This window comes from Sciurus vulgaris, assembly GCF_902686455.1.
Source record: "Sciurus vulgaris genome assembly, chromosome: 1".
Lineage (NCBI taxonomy): Eukaryota > Metazoa > Chordata > Mammalia > Rodentia > Sciuridae > Sciurus > Sciurus vulgaris.
This window is the reverse complement of record NC_136461.1, coordinates 196051684-196076326: the sequence shown is the minus strand read 5'-3', so window position 1 is coordinate 196076326 and position 24643 is coordinate 196051684. Positions and strand designations below refer to the sequence as shown.

Genomic DNA, 24643 nt, shown 5'->3' with positions numbered 1-24643 from the left:
AAGGCCAAGTGACATTCTGTATCCTTTTGGGTAATGACCCTGTCTCCTTGCAGACCTCAGACTGAGCTCCACCCCACCGACCATGAACCAAAATATCTCCGAAGACTGGAGCTGACTCTTGTGGAGTTCTAGAGAAGGTCTTGAGTAGAGATTAAGGATTGTCCTTAAACACATCACCCACCACAATCCCATTACCAGAATGAGCCCCAGCTGACATTTATGGACAGGGTAAGGCAAACAATGGGGTGAGCAGGGAACCTGCCTTAAACTTTCCTATGACTCTGTCTCCATCCAGACCATGGTCATCTTCAGTAGATTTGCCTCTGAAGAGCTCAAATGTTTTCACCCAGTCTTCAAAATTGTTGAATTCACTCTCAAGATCGCCCTCATAGATCTTTAGGGAGACAGGAGATGAGGCTAAGCAGAAGGGAGGCACAGGATTGACTTAATGAGAAAAGCTCAGATTCTTCAAAATATATGCTCCTTGGAAAAATGTAAGGTGCCACTGTTAACTTATCTTTCTTTCTGTTTGCTGGTTTGTTCAAAGTACCAGGAATTGAACCCAAGGCCCTGTACATGCAAGGAGGCACTTTACCACTGGCTACATCCCTAGTCCTTACCCCCTTTTTAAAAAACTTTGAGACAGGATTTCACTAAGTTGCCCAAGCAAGTCAAAACTTGTGATCCTCCTGTCTCAGCCTCTTGAGTAGCTGGGACTACAGGTGTGTGCCACCACCCAGGGCTTATCTTGAATAAGACAACTATGGTTTGGTTCAGGATTCCAGGAACTACTATTCTGAACTTTTAAAAACTTTCCTGGTAAACTTTAAAACCCAAAAGAAATATAGCTAAACCAAAAAATTTGTAAAATACACAGGTATAAATATGACAAACCATTTCATAGTTATGGTTTGCTAGATACAAACCATAGAACTTTGAGGAAATTCAAATCAATGATGTTCTTAGCACATATTCAAATCATTAGTTCTTAGCACATATAAAGTAATGGAATATTTGTTGTTATTCTAATCACATAGACATGAACTTTCCAAGTGGTAAGTGATATATGTACTTTAGAAATGCAAAATAGAATTGAGCTTCAGGTTTAGTAATATAATGAAATTATTTATTCAAATTTCCTAACAAAATTATGTACCCAAATTGGTTATCCATATACATAATTTTCATTCCCCAAATTTTCATATCCACAAATATGCCTCTAATACCTTCTGAATGATGTCAAGATCTACCTGATGGAATTGACTTTATAGGAGTTAAAACTCCTGCTTTTCTAAGCACCTACACACCTGCATGGTGATATCAAATCCACAAGGTGAGCCGAGGGCTCACACACTGTAAACTACTGTGCCAGGTCCAAGTTGAGCATTGTAAGTTATGCCCCCTCTCAATATATAGGGATGTAGAAAAAAGAAAATGACCTCCATTGTCTTGGCTTAGATACTTAAGGTTTATTTCTCTGCACCAGTGATTTTAATGAACATCAAGTTAGTTAGTTCAAACACAGGAATTACTAGGGTTGAGCAAAGCACCAAGGAGCCCCACTGCTGAGCTCCTCACTCCACCCACAGTGGAGACCCCTGTGTGCACATACCTTCAAGGTGGCCAGGTTAGGGACTGCATCGTCTTTGAGTTTCTTCTTGAGCAACTTGTCTTTCTTCTTCCTTGGGCCGTCTTCTATGTCTACCACTACTTCCTCTGGTTTTGCCTCTGTGGATATCCAGTAGAGACTGTGGGGTTTCTCATGGCATTTGAGATGAAAAGGAACACAGCCTAGTTCCTTCTTTCCCTTTGCTCTGGTAACTGCCATATGTTGTGACCCTTCTTTTAAAAAACATAGCAGTGTTTTGCTGCAGGATTGCTACATACAGCCCTGTAGGCTGTGTACCACATGACAGCAGGGGATGTCACTCACACAGAAATGCAATGTCTGTGGACCCCTGAGGCCAGGCACTGTGTTGATCTGTCCAAGTACATGCAATAACTCATTAAGGAAGGCACAGAGAGGATAGATTATTTTCCCATGCACCCAACAAGCAAAGAACAGACCCAAGATTTAGATCAACTCTGAAGTTTTTAGTTAAACTCCCTCTTGAATGTCTTTGGGGAATTGAGATTCATGAGATTCATGAGACTCCAATATGTTAAGTGTCACCCAAAATAATGTTAGTGGAATTACTTAGTAACTTTTTAGCAGCAGACCCAGGGAAAAATCTGCCAGAGATGGACTTCTGGATCTGCTATTTTTTAACTATGTAACCTTGGACATATTCCTTTACCTCTTTGTCCCTCTGTTTCATCTTCTGCAAGATGAAGATACTATTGTCTATGCACAGGGTTGGCCAGGGAATCACATGTGCTAATTAGCAGTGGTCAGAGGATCTGAGTGGCCCTGGGCCTCCTACATCTATCAATGTCACCTGACAAGCCTTGGTTAGATTTAGGCTATGACTTGCTGTGGGCTTCAGTTGTGTTTGTGGAAATTTCCAATCCCAGGTTTCTTTTATTTGGGTTTCTGCCAAACCAGATCTATTCAATCCTCATAAACTGAGTTTTAAAATGAATATTCTGGTACTGAATAGAATTCAGAGACCTGGGAGCTCTGTCCAGGTCAAATATCTAGAAGACCTTTTCAAAGTGTGGTCATCTTCCTGAAATTGCTTCCTCACTTGAGGAAAGCAGCTGAGTTCTAACATACCTCCCATGGCTTCCGGGTCATAATTCTCTTACTACAGTGACCCCCATCTCTGTCCAAGAACCCCCAGAACAGCCTCTTACCTGTGTGGCCTTTCTTTTCCTTGGGATTGCTCTCCTTTGCCTTTGAAAAAGAGGGAGACAAGACAGTTGACGCTGCCATGCCTAATTTACTAATCCTGACTGCGAACAGCTCTAATTCAATCACCCCAACTCTCTGCATCTCAGAGATGCCACTTTAAAAGAGTATTCAAACAGTCCCCAAGATGTCCCCAGAGTGAAGCCTCACTGGAAAGACATGGGACCCAAGTGCAATGTGGTGTTCTGCCCAAGAGAAGAGGTGACCATACACCCAAAGAACATGCCACTGAGCTGTGGGCATCCTGTCCTCTCTGGGCAGACTCCTCTCAGTCACAGGGAAATCTCTCTCCCCACTATTCCTACACTTCCCTGGGGCATCACGCTCATCTGTGCTGTGAGGATGACTGGCTGGCATGTTGGGTCCTTGGCTTGGTACTGGGACTGGGGAGGTCCTCAGGGAAAAAGGAAAAGGCGAGCACACACGGAAAGTGGCTGCTTCCATCAGAGCCGAAGGAGGGAGGTTGGAGGCAGAGACTGGTATTTGGTTTGTTAATTTACTATATATCAATATGTGCATTGTCCTAGATGAATCTATAGTCATTAAAGAATCAGAAGAGTCTCTATTCAACTAAATATAGCCGTAACATCTGATTATCCCCCCCCCTTTTTTTGAGGTTGTTAAGTCTTACTAAATTCAGGCACTGGGCTTTTGCCTGATTCTGCAGACCCCCTTCCTATGATTCTCCAGCTTTATGGCTTGATCCTTGTTTAGTTCCAGGTACATGAGGCCCTGCTCTTGCTCTGGCAATGCCCCTGGTTCTTTCCATCTGCCAAGGCCCAGACCTGCCTTTACTTTGATAATTTCCCCTGTAAACATAGACGCCTGCTGGAGACCTGAGGCCAGTTGGCCTGGGTCTCCTGGTGCACATGAAGCCTCTATCGTTGACTCCCACCTAGCAAGACCCCACTTCTCCTTGCTGAACCCCTGCATCTCACCAGGAGGAAGACCCTCCAGGTGCCAAGCTGGCCTGGACATCCTTCCAGCAACTACAGCAGAGTGCTGTCCTGCGCCCGCTCCACTGAGGCAGGGTTTTACTATTCAAGATCACTGGTCCTTGTAGATCTTATCTTTTCACCCTTTTGCAGTTAACAGAACCACACTTGTGTAGGAGCCACATCTAGTGGGATCTAAAGAGATACATGGGATCTGAAGCGGAGAATGTGTCGGGGATCTCTTTAGTCCCTCTACTGTCACAGGAAGGGGAGGCTACCTTCTGTGCTTTCTTCAGGGAGGCATAATACTTGGACCACCAGTCAATGACGTTTTCGGCAGATTCATCCGCTATGGTCCTCTTTCTCCTTTTAGTGGATCTCCGGGAGGGCTTCTTGGCATCCTGCCAAGGAATAAGGGTCGGGTCATTAGTTGGGCCTCGTTTTGTTGCATACTAGTGGCCAACTGCTTAACTGAGGGAGAGAACAGATGTATCTGTTGGTTTTATGGTAGCGGCTCTCTGTATCATGCCAATAAATGAAAGTTTAATAAACTATTCATCCATTCATTCATTTAGCAAACATTTATTAAGAACAGTTGAGATCCTGGGCTTGATGCTGGGGATGTATGGGGAATTGAACATGGACTGGCATTTGGGAAGCTTAGAGTTCAGCGGAGGAGGAGACAGGCACATGTCAAATGAGCAGGACATAGGACACAGGGAGGCACAGAGGAAAGGGCACTATCTTCAGAGATATATGGATTACAATTCAACTAAAACCAGCGTCGTGATTCTCAGATTCCTCAACAGGAGGCAGGGACACTGATAGCTACCTACTTCACTGTGGTGAGGATGGAGTGACGTCATTTAGGCAATTTCCCATTAGCTTCATTTCTGGTATCTACAGATGCAAATAAATGACATCTGTCACATAGTGATGGGGGCCACAAGTGATATACTCGTGGCAGAAAGGAGGTGTTTGGGGGAGAAGAGCATCATTGCACTGGAGGCAGCTTATGCAAGACGCATCATTCATCTGTGGCCCCTCCCACTCTCCCCAGCATCTCCTGAGCACCATTCGTGTGCCAGGCAGTCTATCAAGGGAAAGGGATATAGAGATGTGATGTCACAACATCATCCCTGTCTTTCTGGCTTCAGAGTTTTATGATATCAGCAAACACTGGGACCCAGCACTCCAACCTAAACTGGTGGGTGCCATGTGGGGTGATGCAGAGAACCCCGCGTGGGATCACAAAGAGTCTCTGAGGATGGATGAGATGGGAACAGCCTGAGAAAAGAGCCACGAGTCCATCTCGCTGTTCTTTTTACTTCAACCTTTATTATTCATGGGGGAGGCAGTTTCTTAGGACTTTCTTTAAAATGGTCTTGGACTTTGTACTCAAATTTATGACTTTGAAAGATCAACCCTATCCTTGGCTGTGGTTCTTTGTGTACTTTTCCATCTTCTCTTCCTGAATCTCATTTAAGTGAAGATGAGAAGTCTTACTCCTCTGCAGATACATCTTTTTGATCCTGTATGACCATGTACAAAGTAGGCTCCAAATACTTGTATACTAGTCCTGGATAGACACTCCATTGTCTTTCCAAGCTAATGGATTAAAAGGAGTTTCTTTTTGAGTAAATATTACTGTCACATAATTTCATATATATTGACTTTCTGATTCTACAACAATGCTCTGAAGTGGGCATCAATATCAATATTAGTGGGAAACTAATACTCAGAAATGTGAGGTTGCTGGCTCAAAGCCACACTGCTAGTTGTTGGAAAGATTAGTACACAGATCCTCCAATGCAAATTCCAGTGGGCCCTGTAAACATGAAGGATTATATCCTGACCTTAACTTTTCCATCTTTTGGTGCTTCCTGGGCTGCAGGTGTGCGTTCAGCCTCCAGCATAGGGGATGAGTCAGGTATGTCCACCAAGATGGCTGACTGAACCTGGGCAGAGTCTGGAACCACCATGGGAGGTGGATCAACATCCACATAGATATGATCTGTTGGAGGATCCTGGGAGGGCTCAAGGAGTTCAGAAGAGTCAGTCGCCATTAGTGAATCTGAAATAGCTGAGGCAAAAGCACATTCAGTCAGAGAACAGGGCTGCAATAGAGGTGGTCATTTAGAGATCTGATATTAGGAATCAGACCTGGGTTCACATATGGCAAGTGCTAACATTTCTGAACCACTTTTCCTTACTTACAAAATGACAATAAAAATACTCATTTCACCAGGGGATAAAATGATATCCTGATGTAGGGCATCTGGTACATAGTAGGTAGTCAATAAGTGGATGCATTTGCTGTTGATCCCTTAGGGACATGTCAATCAATCATGGCTACTGGAATCATGAAAATCAAGGCTTAGGGCGCATGCCCTCAGTGTTGGTTCTCTCCCCAGTGAGTTAACACAAGGAGTCTTTGGAAGCTCCACAGCTCAGTCACCCCCTAAGTACAGGCAGACCTGAATGCATTGCTTCATAGGGAGCAGAGGTAGGTCCTTGGACCATATGAGATTCTTCACTGGCCCTTAATACCATTAAGGGAGAGTAACACTGTCCCTTTGTTGCTAAATATCCTCTTCTCTGCATTTTGTGCTGTAGAATTCCATACTCAGGGACAGTTCCCAGTTGGGATTCTCCCTAACTTCTAAGGCCTCCAGAGGTTCTCCTTCCTCCAGTTGCTGAGTTTTCAACAGCAAATTTAATCCTACAAATCTTACAGGTATCTACTCTGTGCTGTACACAGAGACAGTAATCAGTAGGACAAACTAAAAGCTCATCATTAGATGGGACATATGGCAACGTGGTGGTTGAGAGAGAAGTAAAACCAATGGGGAAAGGAATGACTGGTTAGCAGGTCTTGCGGGCAGAGATGGTCACTCTAGGGAGAAAGACTAGCTGCACCCCCCTAACATCAGGTACAAAGGCAGATTGACAATATGAGTGCTAAAACCATAAAGCTATTTGAAAAAAAAATTAAGATCTTAGTAACCAAGGGGAGAAAAAGAGTTTTTAAAACCAGAATCTAAGGTACAAATCATATAATTTAAAGCATGGGTGGGTCTAACTACATCAAAATCAAGGATTTCTGCTCAAAGATGAGGACTGTAGGCAAGTTTAGTTTCTATCTTACTAGGAAAAGATATGAGAAGTAGCTATAATTTGTAGGATATTAGCATCAAGAATAGAGAACTTGTGAATCACAAAAGAAAATGAAAAGAAGCACATGAGACACAAGAAAAGGACACGGGCAGGCCAATCACAGAAGGGGGATTAAGACAGCAGCCAGGATATCAAGGTGTGCAAATTCAGTAGTAATCAGAGAAACCCAAGCTGAATTAACAACGAGATACTACTTTATATCCACAGGACAGCAAAAACGAAATCCAAAGCACGTCAAAACAGAACCTCAGAAAGGTGACTGGCAGGAGGTGCTGCTGAGGAGCGGGTGTAGGGCTGCGGGGTTGTGATGATGGACGGTAGACTGGGGTACTTAATTCAGCATTGTCCTCTGGAGCGCCCTCTTACTGTACTTGAAGAAATGACATGTGCCTGCGCCCTGAGACCCAGCAACTCACTCCTAGGTATACAATCCAGAGAAATTCCCACACTGTATCTTCCTTCACTGGCACAAGGATTCGTCAGGATGCCATTTGTGGGAGTGAAGAGTTGCAGGTAGCTACGGGTCCAACACAAAGGGACAGGAAGAGCAAAATATGGTAGGGCAGACAGGTGGTAGCAATGAACTGCCGTACACACAGCACTACAGATAGGACCTAACACATAGTGTCGAGTGACAAGAACAGGAAATCAAGGGATGAGTATAGCACCATATAATTTATATAAATTAAGTATGTTTTAACATTGCAAAGATGTCCTTGTGGGGCATATGCGGAGGGGGAGGGAACAGGGAGTAGGAACAGGGAATAAGATAAAGAAAAATGGAGGATATAAAGATAGACAAGCCCTGATGGATCAACGATAACACTAAGGCACGGGATTGAGAAGGGTCACATTCTCAACTTGAAGCACCTGCGATCCAAAATGGAACAAACAGAAATGACGTCAAGCACAAAGCAAGGATGTGCCAAGAGAGTGGAAGAAGGAAGGAGCATGAGTCACACTCAAAGACATCTTCTGAGAGGAGTCACGCTGATATGACTCTTCAAGTAAGAGTCGCACAGCTGAAAAAGGCAGGGGAGACCGCAGAAGGAAGTTTGTCAGCAAGACCCACCCAGACACTTGCTGTGAGCCAGGTCCCCAGCAGCCAGCCTGCAGGCACCGTGGCTCTGAAGTCACAGAGCCAGAGTGCAGGAGGAGCCTCCTACCTTGCCCACCTTGGGCTCCATCCACCTGTGCAATCAGAGCAGGGGGCTGTCTGGATTTCCACAAAAACGGTTTCAAGCAGTTGATGGTGTAGGTGCCCACAAGGGTGCTCCTCCCGAAGGCTCTCCAGTCTACCACGCAGATGCTCAGCGGTGGGTGCAGAAGTTCGTCCTCAGGCAGCTCCTGCAGGAGAAGTGGGTGAAGGGGGCCACCGCCTTGGCCAGGCCTGGCTGCTCATGCCCTGCTGACCTGTCTGCAGGCAGGCCCAAAGCCAGCCAGATGTCTACCCTGTCCCTTGCCCCTGTCTTGCTTGTCTGTCCCTTGGTCAGTCACTCAGTTTGCCAAAACACTGGAGCATTGTCTTCCCAAGCCAGGGAGTAAGTACTAAAAATATATGAGCATGTCTTACTCACAATCCATCCCAGGTTTAAATTGTAAAAACCTCCACTTCTGTATTTCCTAGAGCAATGTTTTCAATGCTTATTCTCATTAACCAGTGGAAGTCTTGCCTCAAATGACAGTTCACACAGCCCCAATATGTCAGATGAGAGTCGAGTCATTTAACAGGGAATGACTGCACTTGTTTCCCCTGATGGCCCAGAGGCCCAGGGAAGGAACACGTGAAAGGTTTGCAAACAATGTTCAGGGTCCTCAACCTCAGTCTTCCCTAAGTTAGCATCACGCATCCCATGGAGCTGATGGGTGGGACACAGCAAACCCTCCTTTTAATTAATTCAAAATCAGAACACAAAAGTATATTGAAATATTGAAATAAATAAAAGCACAGGTGTCCATGCACATCACTTTAGAAGAACAAAGTGCAAACTGTCGACATTCTAAGGACAAATAACGTTTGTTTTTTTAATTGAGTCATTAAAATAAGTTTCCATAGCACAGCTTCCAGGTTGGTGGTTCTGACTTTCTATGTGTCAGATCTACCTGGAGGACTTGTTAAACCAGAAACAGCTGGGACCCACCCTCACCAGCTTCTAATTCAGGGACTGGGAGAGGTCTGAGAATGTGCTAGAACTGAGCATTCCCAGGTGATGCAGCTGAGGATAAACTTCAGGAACCACTATTCTCAGCAAAAGTGTTTCAATCTGTTTTGATTTGCTGTGTGATCTATACCTGAAAACATCAAAAACAACAATTGCAAACGTGTATTTTCTTATTCTGAAATCCTGACTTTTTGCAATTAGACTGCTCTTTCTTGTAGGCAATGGGCATCTGCAATTCTAAGAAGTCGCCCCTAGACAAGCAGGAATGGGTAGGGCCCATCTGTGGCGGCGGGGCAGTGGGTGGGGTGGGGCAGGGCAGTGGGTGGGGCGGGGCGGGGCATCGGGGCAGGGGGCAGGGCCGCGGCGGGCTGGACGCACCACTTCGAAAGCATCTGCCTGGACGCTGAAGTTGGGGTTGTTCTTGTAGCTCTGGATCACGCAGGACTTCACTCCTCGTCCCCCACACTCGATGAGAACCTGCGGTCGGTCCACAGACAGGAGCTGCACCTTCTTCATTTCACGGACTCCCCAGAAGAGAACCTGAGGAGAGAACCCACAGAGCTGTCACCCACATACCTGGGGAGGAACCACATAAATGCCCTGGAGGTGGTGGGAGAGTGTGCCTCCTAGGGCCACTTGCTTCTAGGCATGGACTGTGCAGCAATGGGAGGCCAAGCCGGATGGGCGTTCCCTGGGGTCAGCCATCCACCCCTCCCACCATGCAGGTGGGACCACTGCCCCCAGAGTCCTAGAGGACAGGCCCCCTCTTCCAGAGCCCTACCTCCACGCGGTATTTACTCAGCACTGGCCGAATGTTGGCAGGAACTGGGTAGATCTGGGTGAAGTCTGGTGGGTCCAAGGGAGGAAGCCCTTGCAGCCCAGTCGGGGGGACCTGCCACACAAAATGGGAGCTGGTGAGAGAGCTGGAGAGGAGCAGGGGAGACGGACAACAGTACACGGTCACTCCCTCCATAAGACATCATGGTTTTGTCAACTTGAAATGCAAAAAGGACCACGCAGTTTACCAACTTTATTTATTCATTGACAAATGCATTGATTTCCAAGGTGCATTTGGAAATCAATGTGCCACAGGTTGGTAAGACACAGCCTTCAGGAAGCAAGCAACACAGACGGAGAAGAGCAAGATGCAGAGAAAGACTCTCCCAACTTAATGAAGTTCCACAGGAACTACAGTTGCAAAATGGAGAGAGATTTGATTCGGTTCTGAACCTTTGAGTTCTGACTATTCCCCCCACTCTGTCAAGATCTTCAGAAAATGGGTAATGCACCACTACAAAGAGATTCAAATTTGATGCAACAGCAACTACTTCTTCATCAGTGAGATGGAGCACAATGTTTTTTGAAGGCAGAACTCAGGAGAAAGATGTGTCACTTCTGCCCTTGAGGTTACACAGGAAGGCAACTGTACTTTGTTGACATCTCCCACAAAAAGACTACAGAGTGTCACTAAGGACAGGGTCTTCCTCCTGAGCGGGCCACCCACACTGCCTTCAAGACCTGGTTCAACACATACATCTTTCAAGAGGCCTTTCCTGACTTAGTCCCAGCTCCTATGATCATTTTCCTGCCCTTGCATTCTTTGAATGCAGAGTGTCCTCCATATAGGTCTAGTGTAGAACTGGGTCTGGTGACCCATTAGCTCCTTGGAAATCAGATTCATTAAACTTTGCTTTGGAGCCAGTGTTTCACCTCACTGAGACTCTTTGCTGAACATCCTATACAGGATTTGGCCAAGAGGAAGTCTTTGTTTACGTCCTCTCATTCTCCAAGTCTCTCAAGCAGTGCTCCATAGAGTGTGTTCTTGATAAATGCTTATTGGCCAACTGACACATCAGCCCCATATGCTAGGAAGAGCTTGATTGCTCATCAAAACCTGCAAAGCGCAAACACAGCCCCATTCCTTTTTCACAGACATATTCTAGCAGGCAATGGCAGATGTGGTTAAGCTAATTAGAAGAAAGCTCAGAAAAAGAAAAGCAGATTCTGCAAAAGGCCAAATAGGCTCAAGATAACAAGGCTGCCGAAGGATCCAGATAAAGAAGCTGGCATGATGAGGATGAATTGCCCAGCACTGCCTGGCAGCGCTGGGGTGGGCAGCATACCCTGCAGAAACCACCTCACTGGGGAAGTTAATTGCTTCTGGCTCCAACCATAAAACCACGAAATGGCCATGATGGTGACGTGGGAGAAAGTGCCTCTGGATATGCTTTTTGTTAGATTTTCATTTTAATTGACACATAAAAATTGCACATATTTACAGGGTGTAGTGTGATACCTTGATACATATATATGAATGGTAAATGATCAGATCAAGGTAATCGGCATATCTATCACCTAAGATAAATATGTGTGGGGAACATTCAAAATCCTCTCTACTAGCCAGTTTGAAATAACTCTGCTGTCAGTCATGGTTGTCTTACTGTGCTGTGGGACATGAGAAGTTCTTTCTCCTATCCAGCTGCACCTTGGTATCCATTAACCGTCCTCTCTCCATCCCTCCCCTCGCACCCGCACCCTTCCTAAACTCTCCTGCCACTGTTAAGGCATCATGCTCCCTCTTCCTGGGAATGCTGACGTGGCAGCACGGGAGATGCCCTGAAGAAGCTTGATGTCCTTTAGAGTTCAGCACAGCCCTGGAGGGACCTATAGCACGGTGGAGACCAAAGGAATTTGCTGACAGCCAAGATCAAGCTTCTGCACAGCGAAATGGACCTGTGGCTGACTGACCTACAAAGTCACATGATATGCAGCCACTCAGCACATGGTGCCAAGGGAAAACAAGGAGCCTTTATGAAAGTAAAATAGTAAGAATCAGGGGTGAGCAGGATGGGCTGGGAGAAGGCCAGACTGCTTGAATGTCCCAGTGCAGATAAAACATCAGGACCTCGAAGGAGGTCCCGCAACAGGGTGGGCAAAGGAACAGCAGCTGAGGTATCTGATGCAAAATTTAAGGAGTAGCCCACTAACAGGCCAGGCGTGTCCCCAGCCCCAGCCCTGCCCATCTGAAACTGGCGCTCAGAAGCCTTTCTCCTTTCTGTCTTCCTCAGCCCACCATCTTTCCTTCCATTACACCCCTGTCCAGGACAGTGACGAGGGACCAGGCTTGGCCTCCCTCGCTTGCTGTGTGAACTTGGACACATCACTGAGTATCTCTGACTCTCAGTTTTATCGTTTGCAGCATGAAGGTGGTGATGTCTAACTCACAGAGTTGCTGCGAAGAGTTTGAGACAGCAGGCAAGACACTTGGCACATTTTCTGGCACACAGAGTTTCCCTAGGAGTAGGGGTAACCTGGAAATCCACTGACTTTTGCAGCTTAAAATCATCTTAATTACAGATGATCTAGGATTGCTAGTGGTTTCAAAATACTTCAGTTTGGGCCCAAATTTTCCCTGCATATTGATATATGCAATATCTAGCATGCAATAAAATATGGCATAACGGAGTATTTTTCTCACAGTGTGATTAAAGTCCAAGAGAAACAGTAACCAAAGAAACAGACCCTTGGAGGATTCAGATAATATAGTAATCAGACATGAACTCTAAAATAACAATGCTTAATCTGCTTGACAGGAGGTTAAGAATTTTTTTCTCTCTTTTTTTTTTCCTTTCTTTTTTCCCAGTCTGGGGCCTATCACCAGGGCTCACTCATTCTAGGCAAGCAGTCTACCACTGAGCTACACCCCCAGTCCAAGAATTTCAATAGGAGACTAAAACCTATAGAAAAAGGGAAGAAATGGAAATTTGATGATAAAGATCTACTGACTGGAAAAAAGAAATTAGTGAATGGGTTAAAAAAAAAAAAGATCAAATGCAGATAAAGGCAGAGGAAATCAACTGGAAGACAGATTATTGTGCCTAGAATAAAGCTCAGAGAGATAAAAGGGTAAATAATACATAAAAGAACATGAGAGTCATAGAGTATAAATCACAAGTTCCAGCATACACATAATTGGACTCACAGAGGAGAGGGGAGAGGGGAGGCGAGGACGGGGGAGCTGGAAGGATGGAGCAGAAGCAATATTTGAAGAGATAATGACTCATAATTTTTCAAAACTAATTAGAAACATTGAGCCACAATTTCAAAAGCTCCAAAAATCAGGAGGAAGACAAAGACATTTTCACTTTAACACAAGAGAATGAAACTGCTACAAAGCAAAGATACAGGAAAATAACTTAAAAACAGTCAGAGAAGAGGAAAAAATTACTTTTTAAGGAGCAACAGTTAAGAGTGCTACCCAGCTTCTGAGTAGAGAAAGGGAAGCCCAAGAAGTGGAATGACACCTGCTGAAGGCAGAAAGGGTGTGACCGATCCTGGCAGAAAAGGAAAAAAAATAAAGATTCCAGAGGAAATTTACTGAACCCAAGCTCAAATAACAAGTTTGCTGCAAAGCCAGGAACAGCCTGAATGTCTGCAATGAGGTCACGTGGTGAGGTCACGTGGCAGTGGATAATGCAGGCCAGGGAACAAGCTAGGGTAGCCCTAGCTGTCCCAGCTGACCTGCTGACCACAGAAGAGGCCATGTGGGGCCTGATCAAGTCAACGGTTGGGACCTTCTGCTGGAAGGTCTTAGAAAGGTGTACCCCTTTTGTATTCAATGAATAAAAATAATAATAATAATGATAATAGAAGTAGGAGGATCAGCCAACTGGTCTTCCCTGACTTCTTCAGTCATTTTTTTTCCCCTGTGAATGGTATCTATAAAGTCAAGATTGGCAAATCATTCATTAATTAATAACTGCATCTTTAAAACAGGAAGGTCACACAGATGCCATCTAAAGAATCAATCTGTGTTGTGAGATCAGGATTCAGAGTGAAGTCGCATAAAGAGTAAGTAATGTGCCAGTATGAGGCTGGCAAAGTAGTCTGAAGACCAATTTTAAGAGTTAAAAGCCAGGCTGTGGAAATTCTCTTCATGGAAATATTGACAGTGATCATAAAAAAAAAAAAAAAAAAAAGTGTTCCGTGGTCAAACACAATTGGAGAAATTCTGGCTTTTGAAAAAGAAATTTTAAAAAGTTCTTTACTGTGGAATTGCTCAGAGTCTTCAAATGGTAGTGGGCATTTTGAATCCCCACGAGAAGTGTAAGATGAAGTATTTCTTGAACTTTATTTTCACTGTATTTGGAGAGACTGGTGCTTCAATAAAACAGCCTTTGGACGTCATTAGAGGTAAGAAGTAGGGAGTGACTGAGGATCTCTGAAGAGGAGAATGCTAGGATCTTCTTGGCTTCTCTCAAAGGAACGTGCAGGATGCCGTGAACAGGGATAGGACAGGTGGCCAATAGACTGACCAGTGTACCTTTCAAATGGGAACTAGAAGAGCCCACGGCAACAGAGAAGACAGGAACTGTACCAGGAACATGCCTGGGGCTGGCTGGCAATGAGTATAGACAGTGTGCAGAAACAGCTTCAATCAGTTTTGAAGCCTGACCATCCAGGTGCCAGCAGGTACTGACCAGAACTGGGAAGACAGGCTTGGGTGGGGGGCTTGGGTGGAGGAGGGAAATGGAATTGATGGATTTAATCTGGTTCACAGAAGAACCAAGCCATTAAACCCTTCCAGGTCAGGCAAGTGCTTCAGCAATGGAGATGGCGAAGCTCAAGTGAGCCGTCCACAGATGAAACCTGAGCTCAGCTGGTGAGAGATGAAGGAACTTCCAGTCCCCATCCTCTCAGCATGTATGAGATCTGCATGCTGAGATGTCTCGCTGATGATCAAATGACTTGTTGAACAAGTGATGAAATGAGAATTTCTAATGATGCCCTAATGAATTGTCTCTCTTAAGCCTCTTGCCCTGGAGGATGCTTCCTCTATTGAGCCAGCTGTCAGGAAGCAGCAGCAGCCCTCACCAATGCATCCAGCTCAGGGCTGAGAGAGAAGGGGAGGTAGGACCAGGGACAGAGGGCTGAGCCTCAGAGGGCCTTGGTGATCAACCTGTCCAGCCCCTTGTTGACAGACAAGGGGACTCAGGCCCAGAGCACTTAGGAAGGCAGCTTCATGCTTCTAAGACAGTTGCCTGACTCCAAGCCAGCTAACCTTGAGCCTCGGCTTTCTCACCTGCAAGGTGGGAGTGTTAGACTAGACCTTGTTTTCCCGAGTCAGCCATCCCTCCAACGCCTTTACCATCTGTATCATTATCCAGCAAGCACTTTTTATTGGACACATCTTTGTTTTTTAAAAGGAAACGCCAGCAGGATGTGGTGGCACAGGCCTGTAATCCCAGCAGCTCAGGAGGCTGAGGTAAGAGGACTGTGAGTTCAAAGTCAGCCTCAGCAACTTAGGTGAGGCCCTAAGTAACTCAGTGAGACACTGTCTATAAATAAAATACAAAAGAAAGACAAGGTTAGGATGTCGTTCAGTGGTTGAGTGCCTCTGGATTCATTCCCCAGTACCAAAAAAACAAAAAACAAAAACAAAAAAACCCAAAAAACGAAATATCATTTTGCTAAGTAAAACAAGTGCAATTTGTCCTACATGGAAAGTCACTTCAAAAGAAAACCAATGAAAAAGGAAAACCATATTGTTGGAATATAGAATGTGAAGCAATTCTTAAACTTTTTTTCAATATATTTGAGGGCCTGGTGTTCCAAGAAGCAGACTTTGAGAAATGTCCCATAGTTAGCACTGATCTTTTCTGGAGGTACTGAGTCTGCAGACTGCTCTCTCTTAAAAACAAAAGTAGCAAGTTGAGAAATTATATTGAGGTACCAGAGACAGATGAATTGGGGTGTTATAGAGAAATGAACATTAAATTGGACTTTCTCTAGAAGCATTAAGAAGATCAACAAGGGCAAACTCCCTGCTTATGAATCCAGTGGCATTTGGTCCCCTCCCTGGTTGTGACCTAAAATCGCTCATTCAGAGTCAAAAACTCACCTAGACTCTGGTTTAAGGAAAGACTGGACCAGCTGGTTTCACAAGTTGCCTTTGGTTCTGACCATCTATACCTCTGTGCAACACAGGTCTATCTGGCTTCCGCTGGTTCTATTGGAATCATGTGTTCTATCAGCCTGGAATCCTGGAGCCTACTATTTGTAGGTTGTAGAATTGTCTTATTATCCTACCTTCCCAGGTTGCAACCTTATGGAACTGGAGCTAATGCTTGAACTCTCTCTACTCCATCCTCCAAGAGCCTCCTAGACTCAGTTTCCCTGACAGTACACTGTTTCTCCAAAACAGCCATTCTGTCTCCAAAAAGATTTTTCTTTAGTGGGGTAAACCAGATGACACTTAAAGTCTCTTAAAGCAGCCTGAACGGACTAAGGCAGGATTGGCCTTCCCAAAGGTGAAGTGTCCCCTGCCCCCTGGAAGTGGGGGGGGCCAATGAGAGAAATCTCTGACACAGTCCACGGGCTCATTTCTTTGTTCCTCTTTGGCTCTTCACTGGACAGTCAGGGTCTCAGCTTCCCTTCTCCATATCCTGCCTCTGCTTCTGAAAGTCTTCCTCCACACATGTTCAAAATTCCCACGGTCTCAGTGAGAAAGACTAGGAGAGCCCTTGGTCTTTGAGAAACTGTGAGGCTGTGGAAGAAGCTAAAGGCTTTATAGGTCTAAGTTCAACTCTCAACTCAAACTCCAACTGGCTGCATGATGAACTCGTCAGCCAACTGCATGAATCCTCAATCTACTACCTGCAAAATGGGAACCACGATGCCTATCTCAGCAGGCTCAAGGGACATCTAGTAAGATGAAGGTTAAGTAAGGCAGCAAACACAACTTAGCATGTGCTAAGTGACCAACATGTTTTCCCGCCTTCCCCTTTTGTGTCTATTCATGGAACACATGGGATTCAGGGACTCACACGCTAACCGAGCATCAGTGACCAAACCTATAAAGATTTTTCATCCTAGGACTCTGACTAGTAGTGCAGGGGTTCTAGGAAAAGCCCATGTCACCTGAGTTCTTAAGTGCTACCTCCAAGACTCCCAGAAGGAGATCATTCCAGCCACAGGGTAGCAGGGAGGAGCCAGGCACAGCTTCACTGAAGTGACACCTGCAGGGAAGCCACTTCTCTGGCCGGGTGCAGACATTCAGTGCAGATGCCACTTCTGGATCCCTTACCTGCAGCAGTTCAAACACAGCAAGGAGGTCCCCTCCAGAGATGCTCCCACAAAAGATGGGGTGATAGCTCAGCCTGGGGGGCTCATAGTCCTGGTCAGCCAGCTTCACCACTGGAGCAGCCACTGTGGCACCCAAATACTCTGGCTTCCCCTAGGGCATAAAGAAATGGATTTTTGTTTCCTCATGGTTACCTATGGGTTCTGACCCACACGGATGCGGTTTTGCAAATAATTTTTTTGTGTGGGGTGCTAGGGATTTGAATCCAGGGCCTTGTGCTTGTGAGGCAAGCACTCTACCAACTGAGCTATATCCCCAGCCCTTGCAAATAATCTTCACAAGACTGTCAGCATCTGTGCCTCCCTCTTTCTGCTGTCTCACTCTCTTCTTTTACCAGTTCTTCTTGTCCAGTTCCTCAGGTTTGGGGAGGAGAGGGAGCCACTCAGGCTCCCAGGGGACATCTAAGAGGGTCATCATGGGGCTCCCTGGCCAAGGCTATCTTAGGGGTTGTCTCTTTTGTCACACATCAAGCCCAGTGAAAATAATCATCCAGGGTAGACTGGGATGGGGAAAGGAAAAGTTAGGTGTCAGCAAACATTCCAAAGGATCCCAGACAGGGCACCATTGTGGTTGGGAGCAAGAGCTTTGGAGTCAGGCAAACTTGAGTTTGCATTCTTAAATCTACTTCCTCCTAATGAGTGATTGAAAATTATACCTGTTTGTAGAGTGAAGAGTAACAATAAGATGTATTTGCTTTGCGTAGGGACTGCATATAAGTGGGAAGATGATGGTAACGATTATCATTAAGTTATGGACAGTCCTGCTCCATTTTTCTTGGAAATAAGAGGAAATGAAAATATCTTTGTATGTATGTGTATGGGTCTTAGGCTTCTTTCAGATTGATTTGATGGTGCCACTTCCTGCCTCTTCCCCAGACCTGCTCCCAGGAGTCCAGGTCCACAAGCCTCGGGAGCAGCATGTGACTGAAGCGATCACTCTGCTTTGCTACTTTTGTCAGGAACCACAAGTATGTCAGCTCCATTGGGCAGAGCCACCTGCTTTATTCATGGCGGCCTCCCCTGGCTCAGGGCAGGCCTTCAGTGACTTCTGCTGGGATGAAAGCTGTTGAAAGACCTTTGCAGTCCAAGGGCAGTGCCACATTCTCCCTTGGCGTAGGTCAGGTTTGGGCAGCCATGCAGCCTTGCTGCCCTCAGATTCATGAACTGGCATTGGCACCGCTGACTGCAGGACACTCAGTGCAGGTGGAAATGGGCCTTGAGAAAACAAAGCTGCCTGTTGGTATCCACCGTTGGGGTCAGACCTATCCTGGGCCTGGGCAGAGGTAGAACAGCTGGATATAAAATAATTGGTCAACCAAATAATTAGTTTGTTTATTAATCCTGTTAGGAATGGTTAATTCAAATTGGCCCTGAAATGAAAGAAGAGTAAACATAAACCCAAAACAATTTGCAAAATATAAACTCATTTCTTATAGAACCCGCAGACCCTTCTGAGAGCACGAGCAACCAGAAGATGAAAGTCCTAGGCTGGAAACATGGGTCCTGCAGAGTCCTGTTCTCATCATCTGATCATGGCCATGTTTTGGGTCCATTCAGCTGCAGGCCACAGGTGTGAACACAACATTGTGCGTGTCTCCACGTATTTCTCCAGGAGGAACGTGTGCACTTTCATGTTTGGCCTCTCTCCATGTTTCCACTCCCTTTCAGATTCTAGAATGTAGGCTTGAGTTTCCTGGAAAGGGTTGGCTTAGGGTCAAGCTGAGGAAGACTGCGCCTGAGTAAAGACCTAGAAGGGAGTGGAAAACAATGTGGTGCTGACGGGAAACACAGCCCACCGGCGGGCTGGAGGAGCAGGCCTTTCAAAGGTGCTTGGTTACTTCTCCAACAGGGAGCAGCACTTAGGATCAGGCGTGTGTGGCTGGGAACAAAATTGAAAGGGTATTTATTTTGTGACACTTCCTGTGGGACATCAACTCCATATCTTGAACAGGACAAGTCGCCTTTCACACATGTGTGCATCTGGCCCCAATTTGCAGAGGAGGGCTGGGACTCAGAGGGATGGAGTGACAGAGAATCAGAACGTGTGCCTGTGGAGAAGACAGCCATACTAGCCACCTGCGTGCAGCAAAGAATGGGCCCCACAGACCCAAGTTCAAGTCCTGGCTTTGGTCTCCAGTGACCTTAAAGAGGGTGTTGGACTTTTCTGTCTTCTCTTCAAGAAAGCCAGAAGGGGACTTTGTGCTCTCTGAGGCCTCTGCTACCCTGCTGTGGTTCCCATGCCCTGGTCCCTCCCGACCTCGGCCCATGGCCCTGCTGTCCGTGGTGCTGTGGGGCATGGGGAGGCTTTGGCAGGGCTTCTCAGAACAACGGTTCCACTTTGTAGATCTGAGCTTCGGCAACCGCCTGAGGAGCCAGAGACATCAAATACAAGAACCAAAGCTTTGCCTTTCATTTTAGACTTCTTGATTTTAAAAAAATTGTCTTAGCTTTTAAGAAAAAATCCTCCAGTAAGCATTTCAATCTTCCCCCAATTTCAGAACACAAACCTCTTTGGAGAGGAAGAGGTTTGGTTCCCGTCGTAGCAGAGCAGGGGTTGGGGTGACTGTTTGTTGTGGGGTCTGGACGTGATGACCAAGCAAAGGAGAGACCTGGTCACAGCTGGTGAGAGCGCTAAAAACCTCCGAGTTTTACAAGGTGTGGCCATTTTTATTACAGAGCAAGAGCACTGGCAAGCTGGGGTTGCTTTTTACAAGTATTCTTTTCCTGGAGAAGCGACTGTTGACTAAAGTTTGCTAACTGGGTCCCATTTTAATTGCAATTTCAAGAGAATTCTAAGGAAATACTCTCTGAGTAGAGTAAACTGGGCGTCACCAGCTGCCCGGCGCGGTGGCCCTTGTTTTCAGGGATCAGCTTTGCCTCAGGCACGTCTGGGGCCCTGACCACTCACCCCGTCGGGACTTCATTTGCTTTAAGGGGAGTTAGTGCAGGACGGCCCCTATGATGCAGTGTTGCCAACTGGCCCGGGGACACTCACCACAGCATCGCTGTCATAGAGCTCCACCACCACCAGGGGTGGAGACGCCACTATCTCCTGCTCCTCGCCGTGCATCACCAGCCCATTGAACAGCAGCGTCTGGTTCCAAGTGGGTGAGAGTGTCTGGGAAATGATCTGGAAGGAGGGGCCAAGAGAGCCGTTCAGTTGGGCTGCAGGGTCAACCAAGGGTCATTCAACAGACACCTATGGAGGGCAGAGAGAACCCAGGGCCACCATCCTGGCTCAGTCATTCAGCTTCACGTGTCATATAAACTGAGCAGCTGCTATGTACTCAACACCAGGGGGTGCAAAGATTCCCTGACCCGGAGGAGCCTCCCTTCTTAATGAGTTTCATCAGCAGAACAACGTTTCACACCCCACTTTTGCATAAATACTCTCAACTCGTTCCTCACAGTAAGTTAGTGCAGTGATGGTAACACTCCCTGACCCTTATTGAGCACTTACTATATGCTTCCTACTGCACTGTGCAAGCTCTGCTCATTCAAACCTCACTGCAGTTCTGGGTGTAGATATTCATACACATTTTAAAGATGAGGAAACTGAGACTCACTTGTCCAGAGCCAGCAGGTGGTAGAACTGGGTCTGGATCATTTGGCATCAAAGCTCGGGCTGCTAACCCTCACCACCCTCACCAAAGACATGCTGTATTAACTCCACTTCGTGGATGGGACACTGAAGAGGAGGGATCTAGTGGCTCCTCCTTAGGAGCAAATAGAAAGTTATTATCAAATCTCCTAAAGTTGAGTTTAAAATCTAATGTTCCTTCCATGGAATTCTGGGTTTGTGGTATTTATTGACTGCTTTGAAAGGGCCAGGGCCTCAGAAGAAGCCTCGCCAATACACAGCATCTTCCTTCCCTGAGGTTGGCTCTGGCAGCACACTGTGGAGCTGGTAGCAGGCTGCTTCCATCACATGGATGGAGGTCAGAGCCATGATTGGGCCAGAGTCATGAGCCTCACCTGGAGAGGCTCACAGCCCCGCCGCCAGGCCTCTCAAGAGGTTCCTTCAGAAGGGAGGGCATATTTGGACCTGAGTTCTCTTCTCTGTTTAGTTGGATGTTTGGAAATATGTCTGTTTCACAGAGCTAAAGGCTGGTGGTCTCTTCAGAAGGGGAGGGCCCTGTGTCTGGGCACAGGCTGCCATGTGATGTGAAGACAATCCTAGAGAGTCAGCCACATCTCTGTCTTCCAGGCTGCACACTCAGATGGGTGATCTGATAAGTGAATGGACCACAGCAGCCCCTGGGGCTGAGATTTTCACAGCATCTCTGATCTGAGCCTTTACTGTTATCATCTCCCTGAGGGGTCTAGGAGAAAGACCTGGACTCACTTCTCAGACTCCAAAGGACACAGGAAACTGTTATCTCAGAGTTTTTCATGGAATTGTTTCCAGTTATGGTATTAAATCATTTGTACTGTGGTCATGGAAGAATATTTGTATTCATCTTTAGGTGAATCATAAAAATATTATGTGTTTCTGCAGTTTCCTTCCTTTCTCACTGTTTTGGTTTTAGAGTATTTTATGACTCAGTGAGGTCTTAAGCATTGCACAGAAGACCTAACTTTTCTGAAAGGATGAAAAGGACTTCAACCAACCAATGATCAGGAACCATGGAGTCACAATGCAAAGTTACCCAGTACCAGGACTGTCGGCACACAGAACCATGTGTTTTTATTCTGCTTTTGAAAACAGACATGTGATCCCTCTCGCAGCATGCACCTGACAGTGCTATACAGAAGCAATTTATGATCTTCACAGCATCTTTCCTATAGAAATATTTGACGTGTTCCTTAGCATAGTCTGTAAATGCCAGCTGAAAGGATTTCAGAGACCAGCATACATTCGTTCATTCATTCACCCATCATATATTCATTCATTCAGGACCTACAATGTGCAGGCCCAGGGTTAGGTACCAAGACAGTCTCCTATGCACAGCAGGGGCTTCATAGCTATTTGTGTGGGTATTGAGTGGGTACTGACCCAACCACGGAATTGCTCCTATATGTAAAAGACCACAGTCACATTCGAGAGGTACAAAAGGCTCACCCAGAAAAAAATACATTCTCCCACTTCTCTACCAAGGTATCCATGATTAGTTTTATTTCTTAAGGGATTCCTTAAAGATTATGCATTTTACTGTGTTGAATCATTATTTGGGAGATCATGGTAATGCTTAGGTAACACTTTGAAGAGAGGATTGAATACCCTGGACAGAATATTGCTTTAGAATCAGGCAGTCTTGATTGGAATTCTAGTTTCATTATCTACCCTGTGTCCAACTTGAGAAGGCAATTTAACCCCCAGACCTTGTCTTTCTCATTTATATGGGGTTAGGACCTATCTGGTGGCGTTATGATGACTCTTATCTGAGATAAAGAGTATTAACAGCAAGGCACACAGCAGGCTTAATGAATGCTTTTTATCCCCACCCCCCACTCTGTCCTAGTCTATACTCATTTACAAATGAATCCGCATTTAGGGCTGGGGATGCAGCTAAGTGGTAGAGCAGTTGCCTAGCATGCACAGTGTCCTGGGTTCAATCCCAGCACCAGAATGGTTTAAAGGCCCAGTCCTACCACACACCAGCTGAGGTACACAGGGGGATCTTGCCTGAAGGTTCATGTCCTCAGGGGACTAAGCATCATTCTGATTGTCGGAAACCTCAGGTTCTGGAATCCCCACCTCTGAGCCCCCTCCCCTTCCCCTCTAATGCTCCCTCTTGGCCACTCGGCCCCTCCCCATCCATCCCCGAAGCCTTTCTCTGCAACTTTCCCCCTTTCCCTTTATCCTCAGGTACAGGATTTCTAAGGCCACGTCCTCAGTGATATCTGCAATAACTGGACTCACGTCTCTGAAACATTCTGCACCTAGTGAAGGACCGGCCTTCCAGAGGCTGATCCTCCATGCACTAGGTGTCGGTTCATAGGAGTGCCACCAGGTGAGTACCAGGGCTCAGCCTTCCCTGTCACAAGGAGCATGAGCGGGAGGCCAGAAGTCACAGACCAGTCCCTGGAAGCCAGCAAGCACCATAACAGGAGAGGGAAACCAACATGGAAACAGTGATTCAGCAAGGTGACCCTGGAATTGGACAAACCTGGGTTCCATGTCTTCCAGCCGTCCTGTTCCTGAGCCCCACCTGCCTGATCTGCGGAATTCAGACAATTCTAACATGTCCATTTGGACTGCAGTGAGATTGGCAAATAAGGCACAGAAAATGCTCAGCCTTGTGCCTGGCACGTGGGAAGCTTTGAATAAATAACTATCATTATTAGCAAAAATTAAATACTTGATTCAAAATTATGAAGGCAAATCCAGGGCTCATTGGAACCCCTTTCAAATGATTATTTGATAAACAAAATCCATCTGCTGCTTTGAGATATGGATGGAAAGCAAAGAAGATGCTGTTGAAGATACAAAACAGAAGGTGACTGGACAGCAGCCAGGAAGCTCACTCAACCCTCGGCTCCCGGGGTCACCTCTGAGGTCCTGGCATCCCACAGCGAGGCAGGTGGAGGAGGAACCCAGGTCCATGGCTTGAGAGTTCCCTTGCTTTGGGTCAGAAGCCTCAATGGCGACAAGAACAAGTAATCACACGGCTGCTGTTATAAGCCAGACACAATTTGGGGTGTTTCGTGCTCTGGGAGGTGGGTGATATACATCATTATCATCCTGTTCACAGAGAAGAAACTGAGGTGCAAGGGGGTTTTGTTTGATGTTATACAGCTAGTAAGGGGGGGAGCTTGCAAGTGGGACTTGGGCAGCAGGGCTGCACCGTCTCCACTCAACTCCTGGGCTCTGGATGACCCTCAAAACCCAGGAAGGAGAAAATGGTCTGCTGCCCGCTTGTCTCCATTCTCGGTTACTGAATGAGGTTGGAGCCACCTTCCTTGAGGCTCTCCTGACTGTCTTCCCAGGCAGAGTGGACCTCTCCCCCTCCCTCTGCAGGGTTTTGCACAGCTCTGCACTGTGGGGCTTAGCATGGCGCAGCCAGTCCCTCTGTCTGGAGGACTGTGTCCGTGCCTGGGTTGCACATCGGCAGCAGTGAGGTCTGGCCCTGAATCTTCTGGAACCCACACAGAGCCAGTATTTGATGGGAGCTGGGTGAATGGACGTGATGCTGGTTCACATCACGCTCTCGGTCTGTGCATTGTAAATCAAAATGCAACCTAACCCAAGACTGTCCCTAGGCTTTACCTTGGAGAACGACATCAGCTAATAAAACAGCCACCATCCATCAGTCATTTATACACTTGACTTCCTCAGAGCAGCCCTACTTTAAGGTGACAAACCTGAGATTAACCGAGCTGTGCTATTTGCCCAAAGACATGCAGCTGTAGAGCAGGTGAGCTGAGAGGTAAGC

The 24643-nt window shown here is 46.3% G+C and overlaps 1 protein-coding gene across 1 annotated transcript in view; it reads right to left on the bottom strand.

Moving 5' to 3' along the window:
- Nucleotides 1-24643, bottom strand: part of FER1L6 (fer-1 like family member 6) — a 149093-nt gene that overhangs the window by 36700 nt on the left and 87750 nt on the right. Inside the window, exons 21-30 of the mRNA XM_079134392.1 lie at nucleotides 20263-20397; nucleotides 17212-17361; nucleotides 9907-10017; nucleotides 9504-9665; nucleotides 8130-8310; nucleotides 5643-5869; nucleotides 4065-4187; nucleotides 2797-2836; nucleotides 1613-1728; nucleotides 263-394 (exon numbers count right to left, since the gene is read on the bottom strand). Coding sequence (XP_078990518.1) covers nucleotides 263-394; nucleotides 1613-1728; nucleotides 2797-2836; nucleotides 4065-4187; nucleotides 5643-5869; nucleotides 8130-8310; nucleotides 9504-9665; nucleotides 9907-10017; nucleotides 17212-17361; nucleotides 20263-20397 — 1377 coding nt within the window. The remainder of the gene's footprint in view (nucleotides 1-262; nucleotides 395-1612; nucleotides 1729-2796; nucleotides 2837-4064; nucleotides 4188-5642; nucleotides 5870-8129; nucleotides 8311-9503; nucleotides 9666-9906; nucleotides 10018-17211; nucleotides 17362-20262; nucleotides 20398-24643) is intronic.